The sequence below is a fragment of the Taurulus bubalis genome (genome assembly GCF_910589615.1).
Source record: "Taurulus bubalis genome assembly, chromosome: 9".
In the NCBI taxonomy this organism is placed as follows: domain Eukaryota; kingdom Metazoa; phylum Chordata; class Actinopteri; order Perciformes; family Cottidae; genus Taurulus; species Taurulus bubalis.
Genome location: NC_136597.1, coordinates 3,186,670 through 3,206,392, shown reverse-complemented (window position 1 = coordinate 3,206,392; position 19,723 = coordinate 3,186,670). Strand labels below are relative to the sequence as shown.

The 19,723-nt window shown below is 41.7% G+C and overlaps 1 protein-coding gene across 2 annotated transcripts in view; it reads right to left on the bottom strand.

Annotated features, from left to right (window-relative positions):
- Positions 1-19,339, bottom strand: part of lrp5 (low density lipoprotein receptor-related protein 5) — a gene marked incomplete at both ends in the record, with an annotated part of 57,601 nt that extends 38,262 nt beyond the window's left edge. For both annotated transcript variants that reach the window (XM_079223042.1, XM_079223043.1), the window contains 5 exons: positions 1,789-1,917; positions 2,017-2,085; positions 6,512-6,728; positions 10,033-10,233; positions 19,255-19,339. In XM_079223042.1, coding sequence (XP_079079168.1) covers positions 1,789-1,917; positions 2,017-2,085; positions 6,512-6,728; positions 10,033-10,233; positions 19,255-19,339 — 701 coding nt within the window. The remainder of the gene's footprint in view (positions 1-1,788; positions 1,918-2,016; positions 2,086-6,511; positions 6,729-10,032; positions 10,234-19,254) is intronic.
- Positions 19,340-19,723: the final 384 nt, after the last annotated feature.

Genomic DNA, 19,723 nt, shown 5'->3' with positions numbered 1-19,723 from the left:
CAATAAAACGTGTTTTGAACATTAATAACCTTCATGACATCCAAGTAGAAACCCAAAATACAAGTATGAACCTGGAAACGAGCGTTGTCACCTTTAAATAAGGAGCTAAAATAAAAGTGTGACTAAAGTCTATATATATTGTCCACGACAATAGAGAGAAAACAGGAGACAGAGATGGGGATTGGCATGCAGCAAAAGCTTCTTGGATGATAGTCGGTCAGACAATTTGATTCTCTGCGTTAGAATGATGGTGATCTAACATCTGAACGTCTGAACCTAAAAGCCGGTCTTACTCGGTCGGACCTGAACCGTTCTGAAACAGAGCGAACGGTAAGAATGGGCGACTAGAGGAGAGAGGAACAGATTGAGCTGTGAGAGAGAAGCAGTGTGTGTGGTGCTGTGTGTGTGTTTTGACTGGGGCCTCCATACCACAGCTCTGTTTGTGTTGGACAACCCTCTCATACTCTCTCTATTTTTCTTTCACTCTGTCTGTGCAGCTATTTTTCTCTTCCCCTCCTCCCTTTTCTCTGTTGGGAAGAAGTCGAAAAGAATTTCCTGCTGATCGTTCCAAGTTTTAATAAGCGATCTCGAAATTGTATTTGAACTTAACCGTTTGTGCATTTTATGTCCACCTTAATCAAACAGACAATGTAAGTTTGTCCAGTAGAAGCAGCGGATAACTGACACGACCATATCAAGTGAGCTACTCTCTCCTGACCAGCAGGGGGCGACTCCTCTGGTTGTATAGAAGTATATGAGAAAATGACTCTACTTCTCTCTTGATTTATTCCCTCAGTAAACATTGTAAACATGAGTTTATGTCTCAATCTCTAGTTGCAAGTCTTCTTCAATACAGCATGATGTTCATTTAGTAACAGACCATAAAGCAGGGGATGCTTCAAGGCGGGGTGACTTTGATTGACAGCTCGTTGCCGCTACCAGAGTCGTATACAGCGTCACTTTGTCCCTCCTCCGCATTCCAAATATGGTAACTTCCGTTCATCGGATGCAAAAATCCCAAAATGGCGACGTTGAAATCTCACAATTCGATGACTATGTCTACTTCTTATATACAGTCTGTGGACTGGACCCCATCCGATCTTTTTTCCCGATCTGCTCCGCCCCAAAACAACAACATGAACCAACGTGCGCATTGTCACTGTCGGAAAGCATCAATAAGAGAAATCAATGCTCACAGAGGCACATGATTCCAAGGAGTTGGACAACGAGGAGTTCTCCATTTCCAAACCCAACAGAACATCATGTTCAGCTTTATATCTGCATTCTTCTTCTATAGCATGTCTGAAGAAAAATGAGATGTTGACGGTGAGTGAGCGCCAAGTCTTATTTCATCTTCGAGGAAATGTTTACTTTGCTTCATGCACTGACAAGGGTTTTTGAGAAACATGCCATGAAGGGAGTGAAGTCTGCGAACTGAGTTCAGACTCAAGCAGTTTAAGGTGTACCAAAAAGTAAAAGTAAAGACGCTCCCCCTCTGCCAGAGCTTTGCTGCTCTCTGTAAATATATCTGCTAGCATCATTACGTCCAGAGCCCCCCGCTCTGGTTCTGCTGGTCTGGGGGAAGATATTTCATACCATCGCACCGCTGCCTCTGTCTGTTTCTGGCTTCAGTGTAAGCTCCAGGAAAGGGACGAGGTCTAAGCCAACGACACAGCCAGGCTGTTCCCGTATCTTTACACTCTTCTACGTGTGCTGCTTACCTGAACTGTCTCTGTAAAAGTCCCTTAACGTACGTTCATTTATGATGAAAAGAGGCTTTCTTCTCACCGTGACGATCCGTCCAGGTTAGCTCTGTGGATGAAGCTGAGTTTGGCGTCGGCCCAGTACAACTTCTGCTGCCCCAGGTCGATGGTCAGACCGTTGGGCCAGTAGATGTCCTCCACCACGATGACTTTCCTGTTGGGAGACAGACGGCACACGACATGGCTGTACAACCGCTGCTTTTCACGACTGCGTCTGAGGATACTGGTCGAGGGTCACGTAGCTCTACTGTACCTGTTGCTGCCGTCCATGCCGGCCCGCTCTATCCTGGGCTCCTCTCCCCAGTCCGTCCAGTACATGTAGCTGGAGGGGAAGACGTGTGTCAATGAAACAAACACCATTTAGCCATTTGGAGGTAAGTAAAGCCCTGTTGCCATGCATGTGCTGGCTTGGCTTGACTCGGTTGGATAAACACATTGTATTTCCTGTGATCTTCAGAATAAATGAAATTTTCCTCCTTCCTCCTATTAGTAGACTTGTTTCATCGACGAATAGCCGCTAACAAAGCTCCGCTAATTTGCCGGACTCAGGGCGACCGATCGGTCCAATGGATGGGGGAGTAACGGTTTACTGTTTAGTAAACAGTTTACTAATCGAGCTTATTGATCTCCACTGATGAGTCAGCGATAAACCCGTTCTCCTGCTCTTGTAAGCTATTTGATCCATTCAATTCATAAAAAATCGGTTCTTAAAATTAGTTGGCAACTAATTTGATCATTTATTATTATTGGTTAATCATAAACTTTATTTATTGAGGACTATATATATATATAGATATATATATATCTATATAGATATAGATATATATATATATATAGATATATATATATATATATATATATATATATATATATCTATATATATATATATATAAAGTTTGTTGTTACATTTCTGTTTTATTCTCCCATTTTTATCCCAAGCGTGTTGTACAAAAACAAGAAAATAAACTTATTTTTATCAAATTAATAATCATTTAATCAAAATAATAATCCCATTCATTGATTATCAAAATAGTCATTGTTGCAGCTCTAATCTGATGCCTTACTCATGTGAAAGAGTCATGCGAACGCTTCAGCTAATGATACCAAAAGACAAGATTTTCAAATAGTTTTTAACTCTGAATTATTCATATTTTTTGCCTTCCTTCCTTTTGTTACTCCATCATGTCTACATATCTCAGAGGCTTTTGTTTTCCTCCCCAATGTTTCTCACGCCATCTCTATTTCTCCTGTACACGTCATTTCATTGTTTTGTCATTTTATTGTTTTGTCATTTCATTGTTTTGTCATTTCATTGTCTTCTCAATCTTTGTCTTTTTATTTTATGATTGGCCCATAAATCTATAGTCACTATGATAATGATTCTCAAAACATGAGGTGTTATGCATTTCATAGAGTAAAAAGCAACAGAAGACAAATAGGTGTAGTACCAGAGATGTGTTTTTACCACACCATGAGTTATACCTACAGTTAAACTACTCCGGCTCCACTCTGCTCGAGTTCATCAAAATAAATTGAAGCCCAATAAATCAGCCTGTCACACAACCAATAGTTATTGGTTTGAATGCTGCTTATTAAATGCCGTGGCATTGTGTGTGTGTGTGTGTGTGTGTGTGTGTGTGTGTGTGTGTGTGCGCGTGTGTGTACCAAAATGATGTGTGTGTACCTACAGTTTAGAATGAATGAATGAGATCTGCATTCCTTTGGCCGGCAACGTAGACGCGACAATTACAGAGCAGGAAACCAGAGCGAGAGAGAGGAGAGGGAGACCGAGCTGTGCTGTGATTGTGTTTGTGTGACTGACTCCTACAACACACAAGTCCACTACTGTATCTTCACCTCAGTGAAGAGAACTTTTTCAACTTCTGTCTTCGATTCGTTTGAACACAACCGAAGCTGACGTCAGTCTGCGTCACTCCAAGCCAATAATCGGCACATATACGAAATGGACCATTAGTTTCACTTCTAAAGAGCCTCAGCACATTTCAAAAACAGCTGGTCACCGTAGCTTTTATCAAACGTTATTCAAAAGGAGAAAACATATATAGTGCATTTGTTGGCGACTATTTTTAGCTGCGGATTAATCCACACGCGGTGGTCAGGCGGGCTGTGGTGCCGCTCTCACCTGTTCACTCTCAACACGGGCGGAGAAATGAAAAGCGAGACAGAGCGTGCGACCAACAGGGTGTAAACTGTGCGAGTGACGAGGTTCCCATCGTCCCCACGTGTGTGCTAAACCAAAACGTGTGTGTTTATCGCGGTCAAGACCTCCAAGGTGACCTTGTGTATATATGCATGCTTTTTACGTTCCCCTTAAAGCCTCTTGACTCAAAATACCAACATAATCACATCTGGAATCCGTTCGTAATTGTTTACTAACAAACTAATTCAACTAAACGGACTTTGTTGGAGCAGACTTGAAGCAACATGAGCTCACATGACGGGTACATATAAAGTTGTTCCAATACCCGCAGACTAAACCGCTGGGTCGGGTATCGGCGAAGATTCAACATCGCATAACTGCGTCATCATTCATCAGCTCATTCACGCTACAGAGGAACAACGGCGACGGAGCGTGGAACTAGCTACAGCTCGCTCGTTAGCTCGGGGGGAAACACACCGCTGCGTCTAAAATTGTTAAAGAAACCCCCTTGAATTAAACGGCGACGTGTTTTTAACGACGTAGCATCGGATCGGTACTCGGTAAGAGCCAACAAAGAAGTTCGGGTCTCGGTACGGAGAACGAAAGAAAGAAAAATGCTATCTGGACGTCTCTACTGTTTCCTGAAGGACAGAACAACCTGAGTCTAGTTTATTTTTGTCGTCGTGATCTTCATTCCTGTTGTTACACAATACTCAGCCACTACGAGCCGTTATAAAAAGGACATCATTTGTTTTCACTTAACCGCAGCGCTTGAAGCTGCATGGGTTGCTGCGAGTGCTTCCTCTCCTTGAGGTTCAGTTACAGAGCGACCAGCAGATGTGCCAACAACTCCGGACGCAGACACACCCTGCGGTTATCGTAATCTATATAAATGTAAGTCGTACGATCGGACTGTGATGGACCCGGAATGATTTGAGCAATGTGGGATAAAAGAGAGCGTTTAATTGCAGCATAAGGAAAGGGTTCAGAGCATTTAGCCAAAACTAAGGAGGTCACTGGACACATTGAACCTCTTGGTTTAAACGCAGTCGTTATACAAGTTCTGCAGAGGTCATGGTTGGAGACGTATGTACCCCACGTCATCAGGGTAGCTGTAAACAATCATAAGTCAACAGGAAATCTATCATCTTAAGAGCTCGGGCTTTGTAGGTCGCGTGTGAGAGAGAGAGAGAGAGAAGGGAGGTCAGCATGAGGTCAAACCACAGAGGGAGCAAACTCCCTTCAGAACAGGCCTTCTCTTCCACCATCTAGTCACTCTTTCTGGCCACTGGTCCGCCTCGAGTAGCGCTGGAAGCGGCAGCCGTTCAGTTCCTGGAGGAGTCGGTGAAATCCACCGAGCTACCGATGGTTTTATGAACCCAGACACGAGGGCGTTTGATGTTCCGACGTTTGTGGGATTTCCACAACAAGTATAAAGCAGAACTAGTGGTTATGTCCATGGTGGATGAAGGAAATGGTAACTGTTTTTACGGAGACAAGTCACAGAGATAAGCCACGCCCCTTTTCCGGCGCGAATGAAGCGAATAAACCACATATAGTTGAGCGAGTAAAGCGTTGCGAAAATTCACTTCGCTTTTTGTGTGAACTGCACCAAACTACGTTCAAATTTATCCCATTTAAGTTCCTTTAATTACCTATCGTCGGTTTTACAAATATTTATCAGTTAACTTTTCAAAATCTGCATGAATTCAAGCCACTGCACAGCACATATTTAAAAAAGAAAAAGGGTCATTTTAAAAGTTGGTTTGCCTGTTACTCTTCTTCTAAAACCAAAAGGTGACAAACACCACAAGCAAATGCCAGGAGTTGAGTTTACAAGCTACATTCCCATCAGAAGCGGATGCCTCCGCCAACCAGTCAGGTTGCAGTTCACGTCTCCGTCTGTCCAAAATGTCATCACTTTAGCCTTTTAGACATGAAATGTTCCTAATTATCGCATTCATTATTTCAGTTATGGCCCAAAAATGTGTTTTGTGAGGTCGCAGTGATCTTCGACCAACAATATTCTCATCAGTTCAACCTTTAATTGTGGCAAATTTAAGGAAATTCACCCGAGGTATTACGAGAAAGGGATGGACGTGAGGTTGCAGAGACCTCGATCGTTGCAGACGACCCTATCTAACCGAAAGCAGAGGACGCTAATGACTGTGTGGCATTTCTTTTTACTTTTTCGAATAGATATGCTTTTGCTTTTTAACAAACGTAACGGTCCACGCCCACTGAGGTCTTTATGTTGAGAACTCTTACACTACATTCATCCTCATTGATCCAGAGCTCCAGTTCCACTATCACCTTTTACAGTTTCACCTGTTACCGTTATGAATAAAATGAATGAATGAATACATTTAAAAAATGCAGTGTTCCTTTCTGTATACTTGTTGAATCTCAATCTTGAGTCATTACTGGTAGGACACTCAGTCACTATCCTCTCTGCTGGCAAAGGACGGACTTTTTCTGCTCCCACATCCGATATCGTACCTGACCTCCCTTTTACAACAACGTTATTAGCCGGCTTAAAAAAGAACCATGAAGGTCTTGGAGTACTGTGAGAGCGTGTCTTTGCTACCTTTGAGCGGGGTTGAGGGCGATCGCCCTGGGCTGGTCCAGGTCCATCCAAAACAGGACCTTCCTGGAGGTGCCGTCCAGGTTGGCCACTTCAATCCGATTGGTCTCCGAGTCTGTCCAGTAGAGCTTCCGGCCCAGCCAGTCACAGGCCAGCCCGTCAGGACTGTCCAGCCCCGCCACTACAACGGTCTGGCCGGTTCCCAGCGCCTCTTTCAGGGCTGCAACCACACACAAAAACATACACAAGTGTGAGAAGAAGAAGAACTACGTCAAACTAGGGCTAACAATTCATATTCTGGTATTTTGCAAGATTCTGGCGGTTTTACGGTATATCACGGTTTCGCGTAAACACATTCATTCATTGACCCCGAAAAGGCAGCGAACGGTCGGTCTCTTCCTGTTTTTTTTACCTACATTCCCCTGGGTCCTAAGTCCCTCCATGTTCAGCTTCGTATCACCCTCTATGTACCAACGTACATTTATAATAAATACCACACAGTAACCAGCGTTGCATATGTGTCTAACTAAGTTGTATTGGTGCAACTCTGGTCTCTCGTTGGTCCTCTTGCATCGCTCTTTTCCTTTTTTTAATGTAGCGACAGAGTTTCTTCTTGTTGTGATAGTGGGCAAGCTCTACCCAGCATGCAGTTCGGTGGTGTCATTTTATAAATGTACAATTATTAGTGTTACAAATTGTTTTTGTGTCACAAACTGTCGTGGTGTTTTACCTAAAAAAAGAGAGTTAGTTGTGGGTTATTAATTGTTGTTAGAAAGTTATATCCATGACTAAAGTTATAAACAAGACTAAAGCTATAACATGACTAAAGTTATAACATGACTAAAGTTATAACATGACTAAAGTTATAACCATGACTAAAGTTATAACATGACTAAAGTTAATACATGACTAAAGTTATAACATGACTAAAGTTATAACCATGACTAAAGTTATAACATGACTAAAGTTATAACATGACTAAAGTTATAACCATGACTAAAGTTATTACATGACTAAAGTTATACCATGACTAAAGTTATTACATGACTAAAGTTATAACATGACAAAAGTTATAACCATGACTAAAGTTAGAACCATGAATAAAGTTATAACATGAATAAAGTTATAACATGACTAAAGTTATTACATGACTAAAGTTATACCATGACTAAAGTTATTACATGACTAAAGTTATAACATGACAAAAGTTATAACCATGACTAAAGTTAGAACCATGAATAAAGTTATAACATGAATAAAGTTATAACATGACTAAAGTTAGAACCATGACTAAAGTTAGAACATGACTAAAGTTATAACATGACTAAAGTTAGAACCATGACTAAAGTTATAACATGAATAAAGTTATAACATGACTAAAGTTATAACATGACTAAAGTTATAACATGACTAAAGTTAGAACCATGACTAAAGTTATAACATGACTAAAGTTATAACATGACTAAAGTTATAACATGACTAAAGTTAGAACCATGACTAAAGTAATAACATGACTAAAGTTATAACATGACTAAAGTTATAACATGACTAAAGTTACAACATGACTAAAGTTATAACATGACTAAAGTTAGAACATGACTAAAGTTAGAACATGACTAAAGTTAGAACCATGACTAAAGTAATAACATGACTAAAGTAATAACATGACTAAAGTTATAACCATGACTAAAGTTATAACATGACTAAAGTTATAACATGACTAAAGCTATAACATGACTAAAGTAATAACATGACTAAAGTTATAACATGACTAAAGTTATAACATGACTAAAGTTATAACATGACTAAAGCTATAACATGACTAAAGTAATAACATGACTAAAGTTATAACATGACTAAAGTTATAACATGACTAAAGTTAGAACCATGACTAAAGTAATAACCATGACTAAAGTTATACCATGACTAAAGTTATAACATGACTAAAGTTAGAACCATGACTAAAGTTAGAACCATGACTAAATTTAGAACCATGACTAAAGTAATAACCATGACTAAAGTTAGAACCATGACTAAATTTAGAACCATGACTAAAGTAATAACCATGACTAAAGTTAGAACCATGACTAAAGTTAGAACCATGACTAAAGTAATAACATGACTAAAGTTATAACATGACTAAAGTTATAACATGACTAAAGTTATAACATGACTAAAGTTAGAACCATGACTAAAGTTATAACATGACTAAAGTTATAACATGACTAAAGTTATAACATGACTAAAGTTAGAACCATGACTAAAGTAATAACATGACTAAAGTTATAACATGACTAAAGTTATAACATGACTAAAGTTACAACATGACTAAAGTTATAACATGACTAAAGTTAGAACATGACTAAAGTTAGAACATGACTAAAGTTAGAACCATGACTAAAGTAATAACATGACTAAAGTAATAACATGACTAAAGTTATAACCATGACTAAAGTTATAACATGACTAAAGTTATAACATGACTAAAGCTATAACATGACTAAAGTAATAACATGACTAAAGTTATAACATGACTAAAGTTATAACATGACTAAAGTTATAACATGACTAAAGCTATAACATGACTAAAGTAATAACATGACTAAAGTTATAACATGACTAAAGTTATAACATGACTAAAGTTAGAACCATGACTAAAGTAATAACCATGACTAAAGTTATACCATGACTAAAGTTATAACATGACTAAAGTTAGAACCATGACTAAAGTTAGAACCATGACTAAATTTAGAACCATGACTAAAGTAATAACCATGACTAAAGTTAGAACCATGACTAAATTTAGAACCATGACTAAAGTAATAACCATGACTAAAGTTAGAACCATGACTAAAGTTAGAACCATGACTAAAGTAATAACATGACTAAAGTTATATCCATGACTAAAGTTATAACATGACTAAAGTTATAACATGACTAAAGTTAGAACCATGACTAAAGTTAGAACCATGACTAAAGTTAGAACCATGACTAAATTTAGAACCATGACTAAAGTAATAACCATGACTAAAGTTAGAACCATGACTAAATTTAGAACCATGACTAAAGTAATAACCATGACTAAAGTTAGAACCATGACTAAAGTTAGAACCATGACTAAATTTAGAACCATGACTAAAGTAATAACCATGACTAAAGTTAGAACCATAACTAAAGTTAGAACCATGACTAAATTTAGAACCATGACTAAAGTAATAACCATGACTAAATTTAGAACCATGACTAAAGTAATAACCATGACTAAAGTTAGAACCATGACACGTAAGTAGCGCTGACCGCTGCGCCCTCAGCCGTGAAAAATAAATGTTGCTGCCTGCCGAAGAGCGACAACTGTTGTTACGGCTATGCACCGGTATGACGGTATATACAAAATTCATACTGTATGGAAATTTGAACCGATATATCGCCCAGCCCTACGTCAAACCCCTTCAACACGTTGCTAACAGTGACTGTTTGGCTTCGCGGGGAAGCGGGAGAATATATATAGCGAAGAGCAGCCTCACAGTTGGATGACTGATTCCAGTACGTCTGTTTGATGGCCTCCTCGCTGACATCCGTCCAGAATATCAGGCTCTCGGAGTACAGGAAGTCCACCGCCGCCGCGTCCTCCAGGTCACTGACGACGATGGCCGACTCGCCCCGCACGCCCTCGGCATCCACTAATCGCACGTCGCGCCGGTTGGCGAACAGGAGGAGAGGTGAGCCTGGAAAGGAGAAGATTTGGAACGTTACAAACCTTTTTTACACATTTCTATAATCCTGCAACTGTGTTTTGGTGTTGGTTGACAGTAAAGTTCTGACTGCTGTTGGGTTTCGGTTCGCAATGAGGCTCATATTGAGTAAATTATTATTTTTATTGCATCAATCTTCAAGAGAAACAACTGATTAGAAGCAGGGAAGCAACACATTGGCTCGACTTCATACACAAGAGGTTCTTCTTAACAGCAAATCAGGCATTCTGACTATTCACCCAGAGGGCTATGGGATATCTGTGTACGACCACGTTCAAGTTCCCCGGTGACTGAGAGGAATGACACTTTTTGCCTTGCTTGAAATAACGGGCTCAGCGAGTTATGGGGAATTTGGCCCACTCTCTCCTGAGAAGCGTTGAGGTTGTGAACTTGTTCGGCTCGTCTGATGCTTGTATTCATTAGGGAATTGGATGTCTTCATGTCTTTCATTTATTTACCTCAAGGGCAAAGAGGTGGGATTTTATTGGAATGTTATTATCTATTAATTCATATCCGACCTCGAGTGTCTAACTATGTTTGGACGTGTTTCGACAGACGGCCCCGTCTCTTTTCGGGGTCGCCATCCTGCGACTGACTTCCCCCGAGGCTGCATTTCACACACAAAATGTGGCAGACAACATTTTGGAAGCGTGCAAGACGAACACTTCTGATCCATCCAGCCACCTGTTGAGATGACGCAGTTTTCCACCGAAGCTCCTGTAAAAAGAAGTGAGCCACCTCGCTTCGTTCTCTAAACACGAGGATTAAAAACAACATTACACGTCAGTCTTTGTTGTTATTTAATAACTGATAATATTTCAAACAATTTGTACAGGGGCAGTAAAAACCGACTTGAGGCGAGCAGCTCTAACTGAATGAATCCAGATAAAATATGATGATGTCATCAGCTTTTTTTTTTTTTTTTTTAATCTGTTTTTTTAATAATTCACACCAAAGAATCATAACATTAAGAATCTCTTTCTTGAACCTAGGGGTAACAACACACATGACGGGACTTCATTCTCTGCTCAGGTCGACATTACTCCACTATATATTTCGCCTGTAGCAACCGAGTGTATGCAGACTACTACCTGCACACGGCCTCAGTGCCATACGGCAAAGTCAAGTTCACAACACACCAAAATACCAAACAAGCTTTGGCTGACATAAGAAAAGTCAAAAAACAGGCAGGAATGCTACTCATTGGACCAAAGCTCAACCATGCGTTGTCAAAAACACAAACATTACTGCCATCTGGCAACAATCTGCAGAGGCCATCGACCAGAAAGGAAGACAAAGATCTTTTGAATGCGCAAAAACAAGTTTTGCGTTTCCGCCCTTGAACGTTTTGTAACACTACCAGATAGAAAAAAGAAACAAAAGTTGGACGACATATATATCATGCGTGTAAAGTGTGTGTGTGCGTGTGTGTCAGTGACTCTGGGACGTTGACCTCCCTGTCGGAGGCAGTGGCTGTCACAGCAGCTGCCGCAGTGCCTCTGGGGAAGCTTGTGGTCTGGGCCTGGCAGGGCGGCGGAGCTGCTACGCTGCGGTTTGGCACCGCATGCCTCCTGTAATCCCACGGCATTAAGACACGCCGCCACTGTCGGTGCGGACGCTGTCCCAAAACGGCAACTCGGTGTCCTGAAAACAGGCACGGCGCCGATTCATTCCTCGTTAATTGACTGGCATCGGTGCGGATTTTACAAAACAAAGAATCCGGTTTTGAGAGGCTATTTCTGGTCTCCATCTGTGTATTTACTGTTTCAGGTAGTTTCTATCACACGTTGGTGGTTAGATGATAAGACCTAGTAGATGAGAAACGCAGCCTGGATTTTAAAGTCTTTGTGTCCAGTCAACCGCATGGAAAGTCACGTTAAAAGTGTACAGACTCACTGAGATAAAGAACAAATCTCTATGAGAAGTTTGAGCTGAAAGAGGTTCTAGATTAACGTAAAGAATAAAAAAAAGAAAATTGCTATCAGTAACAAGACATTTAACTCAAACCATAGTAGTGAACTGGGACAATTATGTTTTAGGAGGTCTTAAAAAAGAAAATCTACATCTGAGTAAATATTTTGCAGCCAAATCAAATAGTTTACAGGATATTCAACCTTTGTTTCTTCATGATGCATTCAAATACTTGACTCCTTTCTTTACAGTATGAAATCAATGAAGTAGTCCATGACGAGTAGTCAGTGGGCGTTGACGCTGCAATTCTTACATGTTTGAGTTTCGGTTGGACAAAACAAGACATTTAATGGCGTCACCTTGAGGACGGTGTGGTGGGAATACACAATTTGCATTCTGTTTTAGTTTAGTTTAGCTAGTAATTGAAACAAACAAACGTCAGACTAATCAGATAAATCACTCTATCAAATGTAGCCATCCAACAGGAAGTAATGATCTGGCGTCCGTCTACCAAGACAACACGAGCGCGGAAACGCTGAACGACATCCCCGAAACCGACAGAATAGTCCACAGGAAGAGACACACAAGTAAATAAATATGAGTGAGTGGGCCAGACCACAAACTGGAAGGGAGGGGCTCTAAAGATCCCCTCTGGCCTAACAGAGACGCTCCAGTGAGGATTAGTGCTGGCGAGCCTCCTTGGGCCGGCTGGGGTTTCCTGGTGATTGAGAGGACAAGACGGCTGAATCCAGACTTTACACTCACACATGGAAAACATCCACAGGAAGGGTCTGCCTCGTTTACACAGGCAAAAAGGAAGGGTTTTTTTAGACCCCCTTTTTAGTGATATGACAGAAATGCAATGGCAATTTGCGTTTGTTTTTTACACATATGCGTACAGGTCATGATGTTATTAACATTTCCATAACACCTCCAACCCGACACAAATCTAGTGATATCGTGATACCAGAAAGTGAAATGGAAATTGCACGATTTTCGATTACTAATCAGAACCATGGTGAAAAGAAAAAGTTAAATAATAAATGCCACTCCTTTATTACTGTTTGCATACATGGTCAAACAGGTCATGATTCCATTATAATATCTATTTCATATTGCTGTGAAAACATCTCCTTCAAACAACTAGTATTGTTCATGTTTATCACCAAAAGCTGCATTTTACAAGATTACATTTGAACATAAATTAAGAGTTTACCTTTTCCCCAATGTTTACTGAATGAGCCTTAAATGCATCATAATGTAAATCAATGGCAACTCCCGCTAGCTGTTAGCTCCGCGGGACGGTGCTGCTAACGACTAGCGGTGCTAGCTTTCATCCTGCTGATTCCAGAAGCACAATAATAAATATGCAACTACATTTTCCATTACTGAAAACAAAACAAAACGCAGGCAAAACACGAGCAGAAACACATCGGCTCACATACAGTGTGTGAGCCGATGTGTTTCTGCTGACAGTCTTAAAGTCCCATCAGAGATTATTAAACTTCAACTCAAACTACTGGAAAAAACAAACATGTCACAATATGTAACAAAAGACATCAGACAGTTGGCTAACTCCCACATTCCTGCTCAACACCAATTATTAGTAATTCATATAAAAGATCATTACTCAATCCCACAATGAATGGGATCAGCTGTGAAATGCTATAAACAATGTTCAATTGGAAATTGTATCTAAATGCGTGTGTGAGGACAAATGACATCACTGCACCTGGCATTGTAAGGGGGTGTGTGTGTGTGTGTGTGTGTGTGTGTGTGTGTGTGCACATGCGCACAAGTTCGACACAACACAAAAGACGACCAAAAAACTACATTTGAGTTGGTCAATGGGATTAGCAATTGAAGTACGATGGGGCGTGTGTGTGTGTGTGTGTGTGTGTGTGTGTGTGTGTGTGTGTGTGTGTGTGTGTGTGTTTGGGGGGAAGGAGGTCATACTGAGGTGGCAGCGTGAAAAGAAAGAAGGGTCCCAAAAGAAGTTTCTAAAGCGTAGGCAATGCACTGCTGCACCCCTTTCTGGATGTGCACACGCACATGCACACGCACACGCACACACACACACACACACACACACACACACACACACACACACACAGCTCTCCTGCTTTGTTCTGCTTGGAGAAGGCTAGCAGGCTCCCTCGCTTTACATCTTATCGGAGCCCATCTTACCCCTGTGTGTGTGTGTGTGTGTGTGTGTGTGTGTGTGTGTGTGTGTGTGTGTGTGTGTGTAGGGTCCCAAGGAAGGAAGAGATTTTCTTCACACCTCCCCAGTTGGGACGAGAAAAATGTGTGCTGCGAGCGCAGGGAGCATATTTATGCAGCCCGTCTGTGTTTACGCGTGTGTGTGCGTATGTGTGTGTGTGCATATGTGTGTGTGTGTGTGCGTATGTGTGTGTGTGTGCGTATGTGTGTGTGTGCATATGTGTGTGTGTGTGTTTGGGGACCCTGGAGAAATCAAGATAGACCGCCGCAGACTTCCTCTCTCCCTCCACCTCTGCCCCATTTCTCCCTCTCTCCTCCTTTCCTCCTCTCTTTGTCTCGCCTGTCTCCTCCCCACTTCACCTCCTCTCCTCTACATTCCCTCTCCTCTCTATCTCTCTCTATCTCTCTCTATCTCCCCTCCGTCAGGCTTGTGTGAAACCTAAACAGTGAAGAACCTCCCCATGCACCTCATTCGTTGCCATCTGTTGGGCTGAGTATCAAACCTCAAGACTCTTTCGGTTCTTACCGATCAGATATTTCCTAACTTCGATAACCCATCAGCCGATTTACGACTTTTAGATTTTATCATCTATTCGCGGTTGAACAGCAACAGTTGTTGAGCGTAATATGAAAAGAATCGACTTTTGTTTCGATTGTTTTTTTGTTCCATTTCAAGAAAAGCAAGTCATTTTCTTCTGAATGAGCGAAACGACTTTCAAAGCGCCGGGGTGAAAAGCCTTAGGAGCCGCTCTGCTCCCAGCCGACCTCCGTCAGGTCTTGCCCTGTTTTGTTGGGTGTCGAGTGTTCCTCGTCCAGACAAAAGACTGCGTCTGAATGCAGGGCTCACATAGAGCCGGCTAATGGAGAGCAGTGTGGAAATCACCTATTGGTTGGTCTCAGCGGTGCAAAGAGAAAATACCCAGGTTGGCAAAAAAAAGGTTTTTTTCCCTCTTTCGAGCGGCCCACCCAAATAGACCAGGCCCCACCCCCACAAGAAATGATGCGTTTTCCCCATTCACACGTCAGGAGAGCGGCTTGTGTTTGGACATTTCACGTATGAGAACTCTGGCTGCTTTTGTTGAATAATAAAATAATGTGTTTATTAATGATAGCAGAACCAGACACAGAGGTGATGGATGGAGCGAGAAAGTAAGACGGGGCAAGTCAAAAATAAATGTCCTCTTGACTGATTTTGTGGAGCCCGTGGAGAATTCATGATTTTAATAATTAATTTTGTGTGTGGAATGAGCTCCCTGTTGACATCAGGACACGTCTTTTCCGACTAACAAGGAAAGTAGCATTTTAGTGATAGCACTTTGTAGTTTGGCTTTCTTGAAGAAATTGCTTGAAGTCGCTTTGGATAAAAGTGTCAGCTAAATGTAATGTGTGTGTGTGTGTGTGTGTATATATATATGTGTGTGTAAAATACAGTAAGAATAAATCATAGTAACGCCGTCATAACTTGCAGGACTAATGTTTCGCTGCAGTGCTACGCTGGAAGAACCTGTTGGTTTCTATTGTTTTGAATGCCGGTCTTCAACATCTTCTATTACAGATCTCAGCTCGTCAAACTAGTTAAAGTGAGTCGGTTTGTTGTTGCCAAAGTTGTTGTTGCCAAAGTTGTTGTTGCCGCGCATCAAGCCAACAGCGTCCCACCATCCTCCCACCACCAAGAGTCAAGAATTTGTGTCTTTTTGTTGTTTTGTTGAAATCAAACCGGGACCATGAACTCAAATGAGCTTTGACACATCTGGTCTAAAGGTTGGAATTTAACTTTCGATGTTACTCTTTAAAACTCAATGCATGAATCTCAGAGTCGTGTTGTCAAAAATAAATATACAAAATAATATTTCCACTCTCTCTTGTTGACACATCCACACAGTATCTATCTTTGTGGAAGACAGTTTCCCCTTTTGTATCGAAAATAGTACAGAATATTGATATTTTCCCCCGGATTACAATCAAAGTAAGAACATCCCAGTATTGCGACAAGACACGGAAGCAAAGCTGTTGTTTACAGGGCTCTGAATGCACCACTGGAACCACTTAGCAAAACATGAATTATTACTCAAGTCCCTCAAGTAAACGCATCATTTACTGAGTGATCCAACAGCCCGTCAACACTACACACTCACACACAGCTGTGATGTTTGCCCTGCCGTGTGTTTGACACCGCTTTGGCGTTTCTGGCCGGCGGGTGTGAAGCGTGCGTACACGCGGTCACCTCGGCGCCAAGTCGTGGGACGCCGTTCTTATTTGTTCAGGACAAACGAGAGAGTGTTTTTTTTCTTCTTCTGCACTCGCTGTTTAGGACAGACCCGAGGTGTTTATCACCGGCAATAAGCATATTGATAGTCACTGATCCTTATGAGCACAAAAAAAGAGCCATCCTGCTTGGCTGCCTGTTGCTACGGCAATAATCTGGTGATACAAAAGTACCGTGACTCAGGGGTTATGATTTATTTTATTGTGATACTGTAAATTTGAGGAAGACTGCATAATAGTGAGGACAGTGGGAATGAATTTGCGTTCATCACAGTCTCTATAACGTCCAATAACCTGCGAAAAGGAAATAACATTCTACATCGGTCAAAAATAAATATATTAAAGTGCTTCCCCCCCCCAAAAAAATAACAAATCGAATCAATACAGTATCACAAAACATAATATCACAACACTCAAGAGACATAATATTTTCTTACACCACTATTATTCTATTCATACGACATTTATAGCTTTTTTTTGCACTTCTGGTTCCCTCGTCTTGAAGTCAAATTTTCAGTTTAATGTTTTTTTTGGTTAGATATTGAAATAAGGTCTGTGGTTAAAACAAGCTGAAGAGATTCATAATGGTGTTCTTCAACATAAAATAATTCAGTAATGGTCCCACTCGTTATTTCATGATAAAAGTTGGTGTTCCTCTGAGGTTTATCTCGCCAAACAAAACGTGTCAGTATCATAAACGTTGGTTTACCACAAAGCTTATTTTCTACAATAACCCAAAATCAAACAGAAGAATCCCATTCGCTTTTTGTCGAGGGAACCAGTGTGATGCTAACTTCCTGGTTAGCCGACAAAAAGTATTTTTTTTCTTCTTACCCGACTCGAGGGTCAAAGGTCAGAGGGTCTTGTGCTCTACAGACAGCAGCGGCCCTGAGGCACATTTGTGAAATTGGGCGACATATTTCAAACGTATTTGACTGAAGGTCCTCTTTGTCGTAACATTCTGAGGTAGAAGGTAGTAAAACGTTCCCTCCTGCTATTGTGAATACTGCCTCACATTGGCTACCATGATGCTTTAGTCAATCAGTTCTTTTGGTGTTGGACTCTTGAACCTCAGAGTCCCAATGTTTAGTAACATGTTTGAGTAAAAGTTAAGCAAAGCTTACTCGAGTAAACATTTGTTATTTGTTGTGGTGCGGTGTTACTGTTCTGTATTCAATACATTCTGTCAGCGGACTTGATGTTCACACAATTAGGGAATAGAGGACATAAAAACATGTATCTGCATGAAATGAACAATAACCACGAGGAAATATCTGAATAAAGAACAGGTGAAAGGAGGACTCAGAAGCCGAGCATGCATCCGATGCCAGCTTTTGGCACAATGCAGTTTTCTCCAACATAAATCTGTTACAATATGTATATAATAATATAGTATTTTAAGTAGCACCTCCTTCCATATCCACAGACCCCGTAGATACATGTCCTTTGATTTGAGTGCTGACCTTTGGGACTTTGGTCCAGACAGCGTCATAATCAGGAGGCAGATTTAAAACTGCACCTGGGGGTCAAAGTGACATTTCAAGCATGAATCAGCCAACGAGGCTCAAACCCACTGAAACTCATCATGTGCACCATTGTGACCACTAGAACAGAGACACCAGTTATATGAAGGTGTAGGTCATGTCTTTAGTGGAAATATATAGATCATCATCATCAGATCTGGACTACTGGGTGAGTTTATGAGTGTGTGGGTTGTATATAAATATATATATGAACTATCAGAGCTCAACATATCCAGCTTTAGTTGTAAGATGCACGCAGACAGAGCGAGCAATGCCTCGCATCTATATGAGGGAGCTAAGCTCCGCCTCTGACTTACAGATAAAATAGTAAAACCGTGAATCAGCCACTGGAGAAAGTCGGGCTCATAAAAGACTTCGACCCGGCGTGGAAAGAAAACGACCACCATATTTTAGCGTGTCCGGCAGCGTTTTCTTTGCTCAATAAATCCATAAAAAAAAGACATTCCGGCTTTCTTTCTTTCTCCCCCCTCCACTATCAAAGCAAGGAACTGTGCCGTGACACCCGACACCGAGCAGGAATGGCTCGCGCTGCCGAGGCCCGAGGAAAATAGCCCCGGCTCGGCTTCAAACTTCATTTCTGCTCCGACGCATTTAAAACTCGTCCACCGCGACCAGCTTTGTTCGGTGTGTGTGTGTGTGTGTGTGTGTGTGTGTGTGTGTGTGTGTGTGTGTGTGTGTGTGTGTGTGTGTGTGTGTGTGTGTGTGTGCGTGTGTTTATCCTCCAGTGTGTCGCGCACAACCTATGCAAAAGTTTCGAGACTTTCCATTGCCACTGCTGTGTTGTTGTACCCTTGGGACACACACACACACACACACACACACACACACACACACACACACACACACACACACACACACACACACACAAAACTCAACTTTCAGAACAAGGACTCTCAGCTCGCGCTGGAGCTCGGACTCGACGCGGGGACCGAGGCGCGCGGACACCGCCGCGGCGCAGCGCGTGAACCGCGGTCTCCCAACGTCGTGGCTCCGCGGTCCTTGTTCCCAGAGGATCCATGTTGTGAACACACACACACAAAAAGAGTCAACGTACCGTCAACCGCCGACAGCAAGCAACTCCACAGCAGCAACGCCGCCAGCCGAGCGCCCATTTCAAGTCGTCTACGCGTTAAATCCATAACTCCCGCTCCATGTTTTTTGGGGGTTATTTACTCCTTAATTAAGTTGTAAAGACGTCCGCTTTTCCGCGTGTACATGCGCACGCACGGGCCAGTATTCCGTGGATCCACCGTGTGTCTGCACGCGTGAGTGTGCGCGAGCTGTGCGTCCCTCTCTGTCGACTACACTTTTTTTTTTCTTCCCCCCCAGTTAAGGCGCTCGCGCTACTTGCTTTATACTTTGGACTGTCGAGCTCGCGCACGGATAGAAAGGGCAGGCGGACGTGGTGTGACGTCATCCGACACGAGGCAGCAAGATTCTTTTTTTTTATTCACACATTTTACTTTTGTGTTATAACTGTGTATTTGACGTGAAAGCGCTTCATGTTGTTATTTATTTTGTAA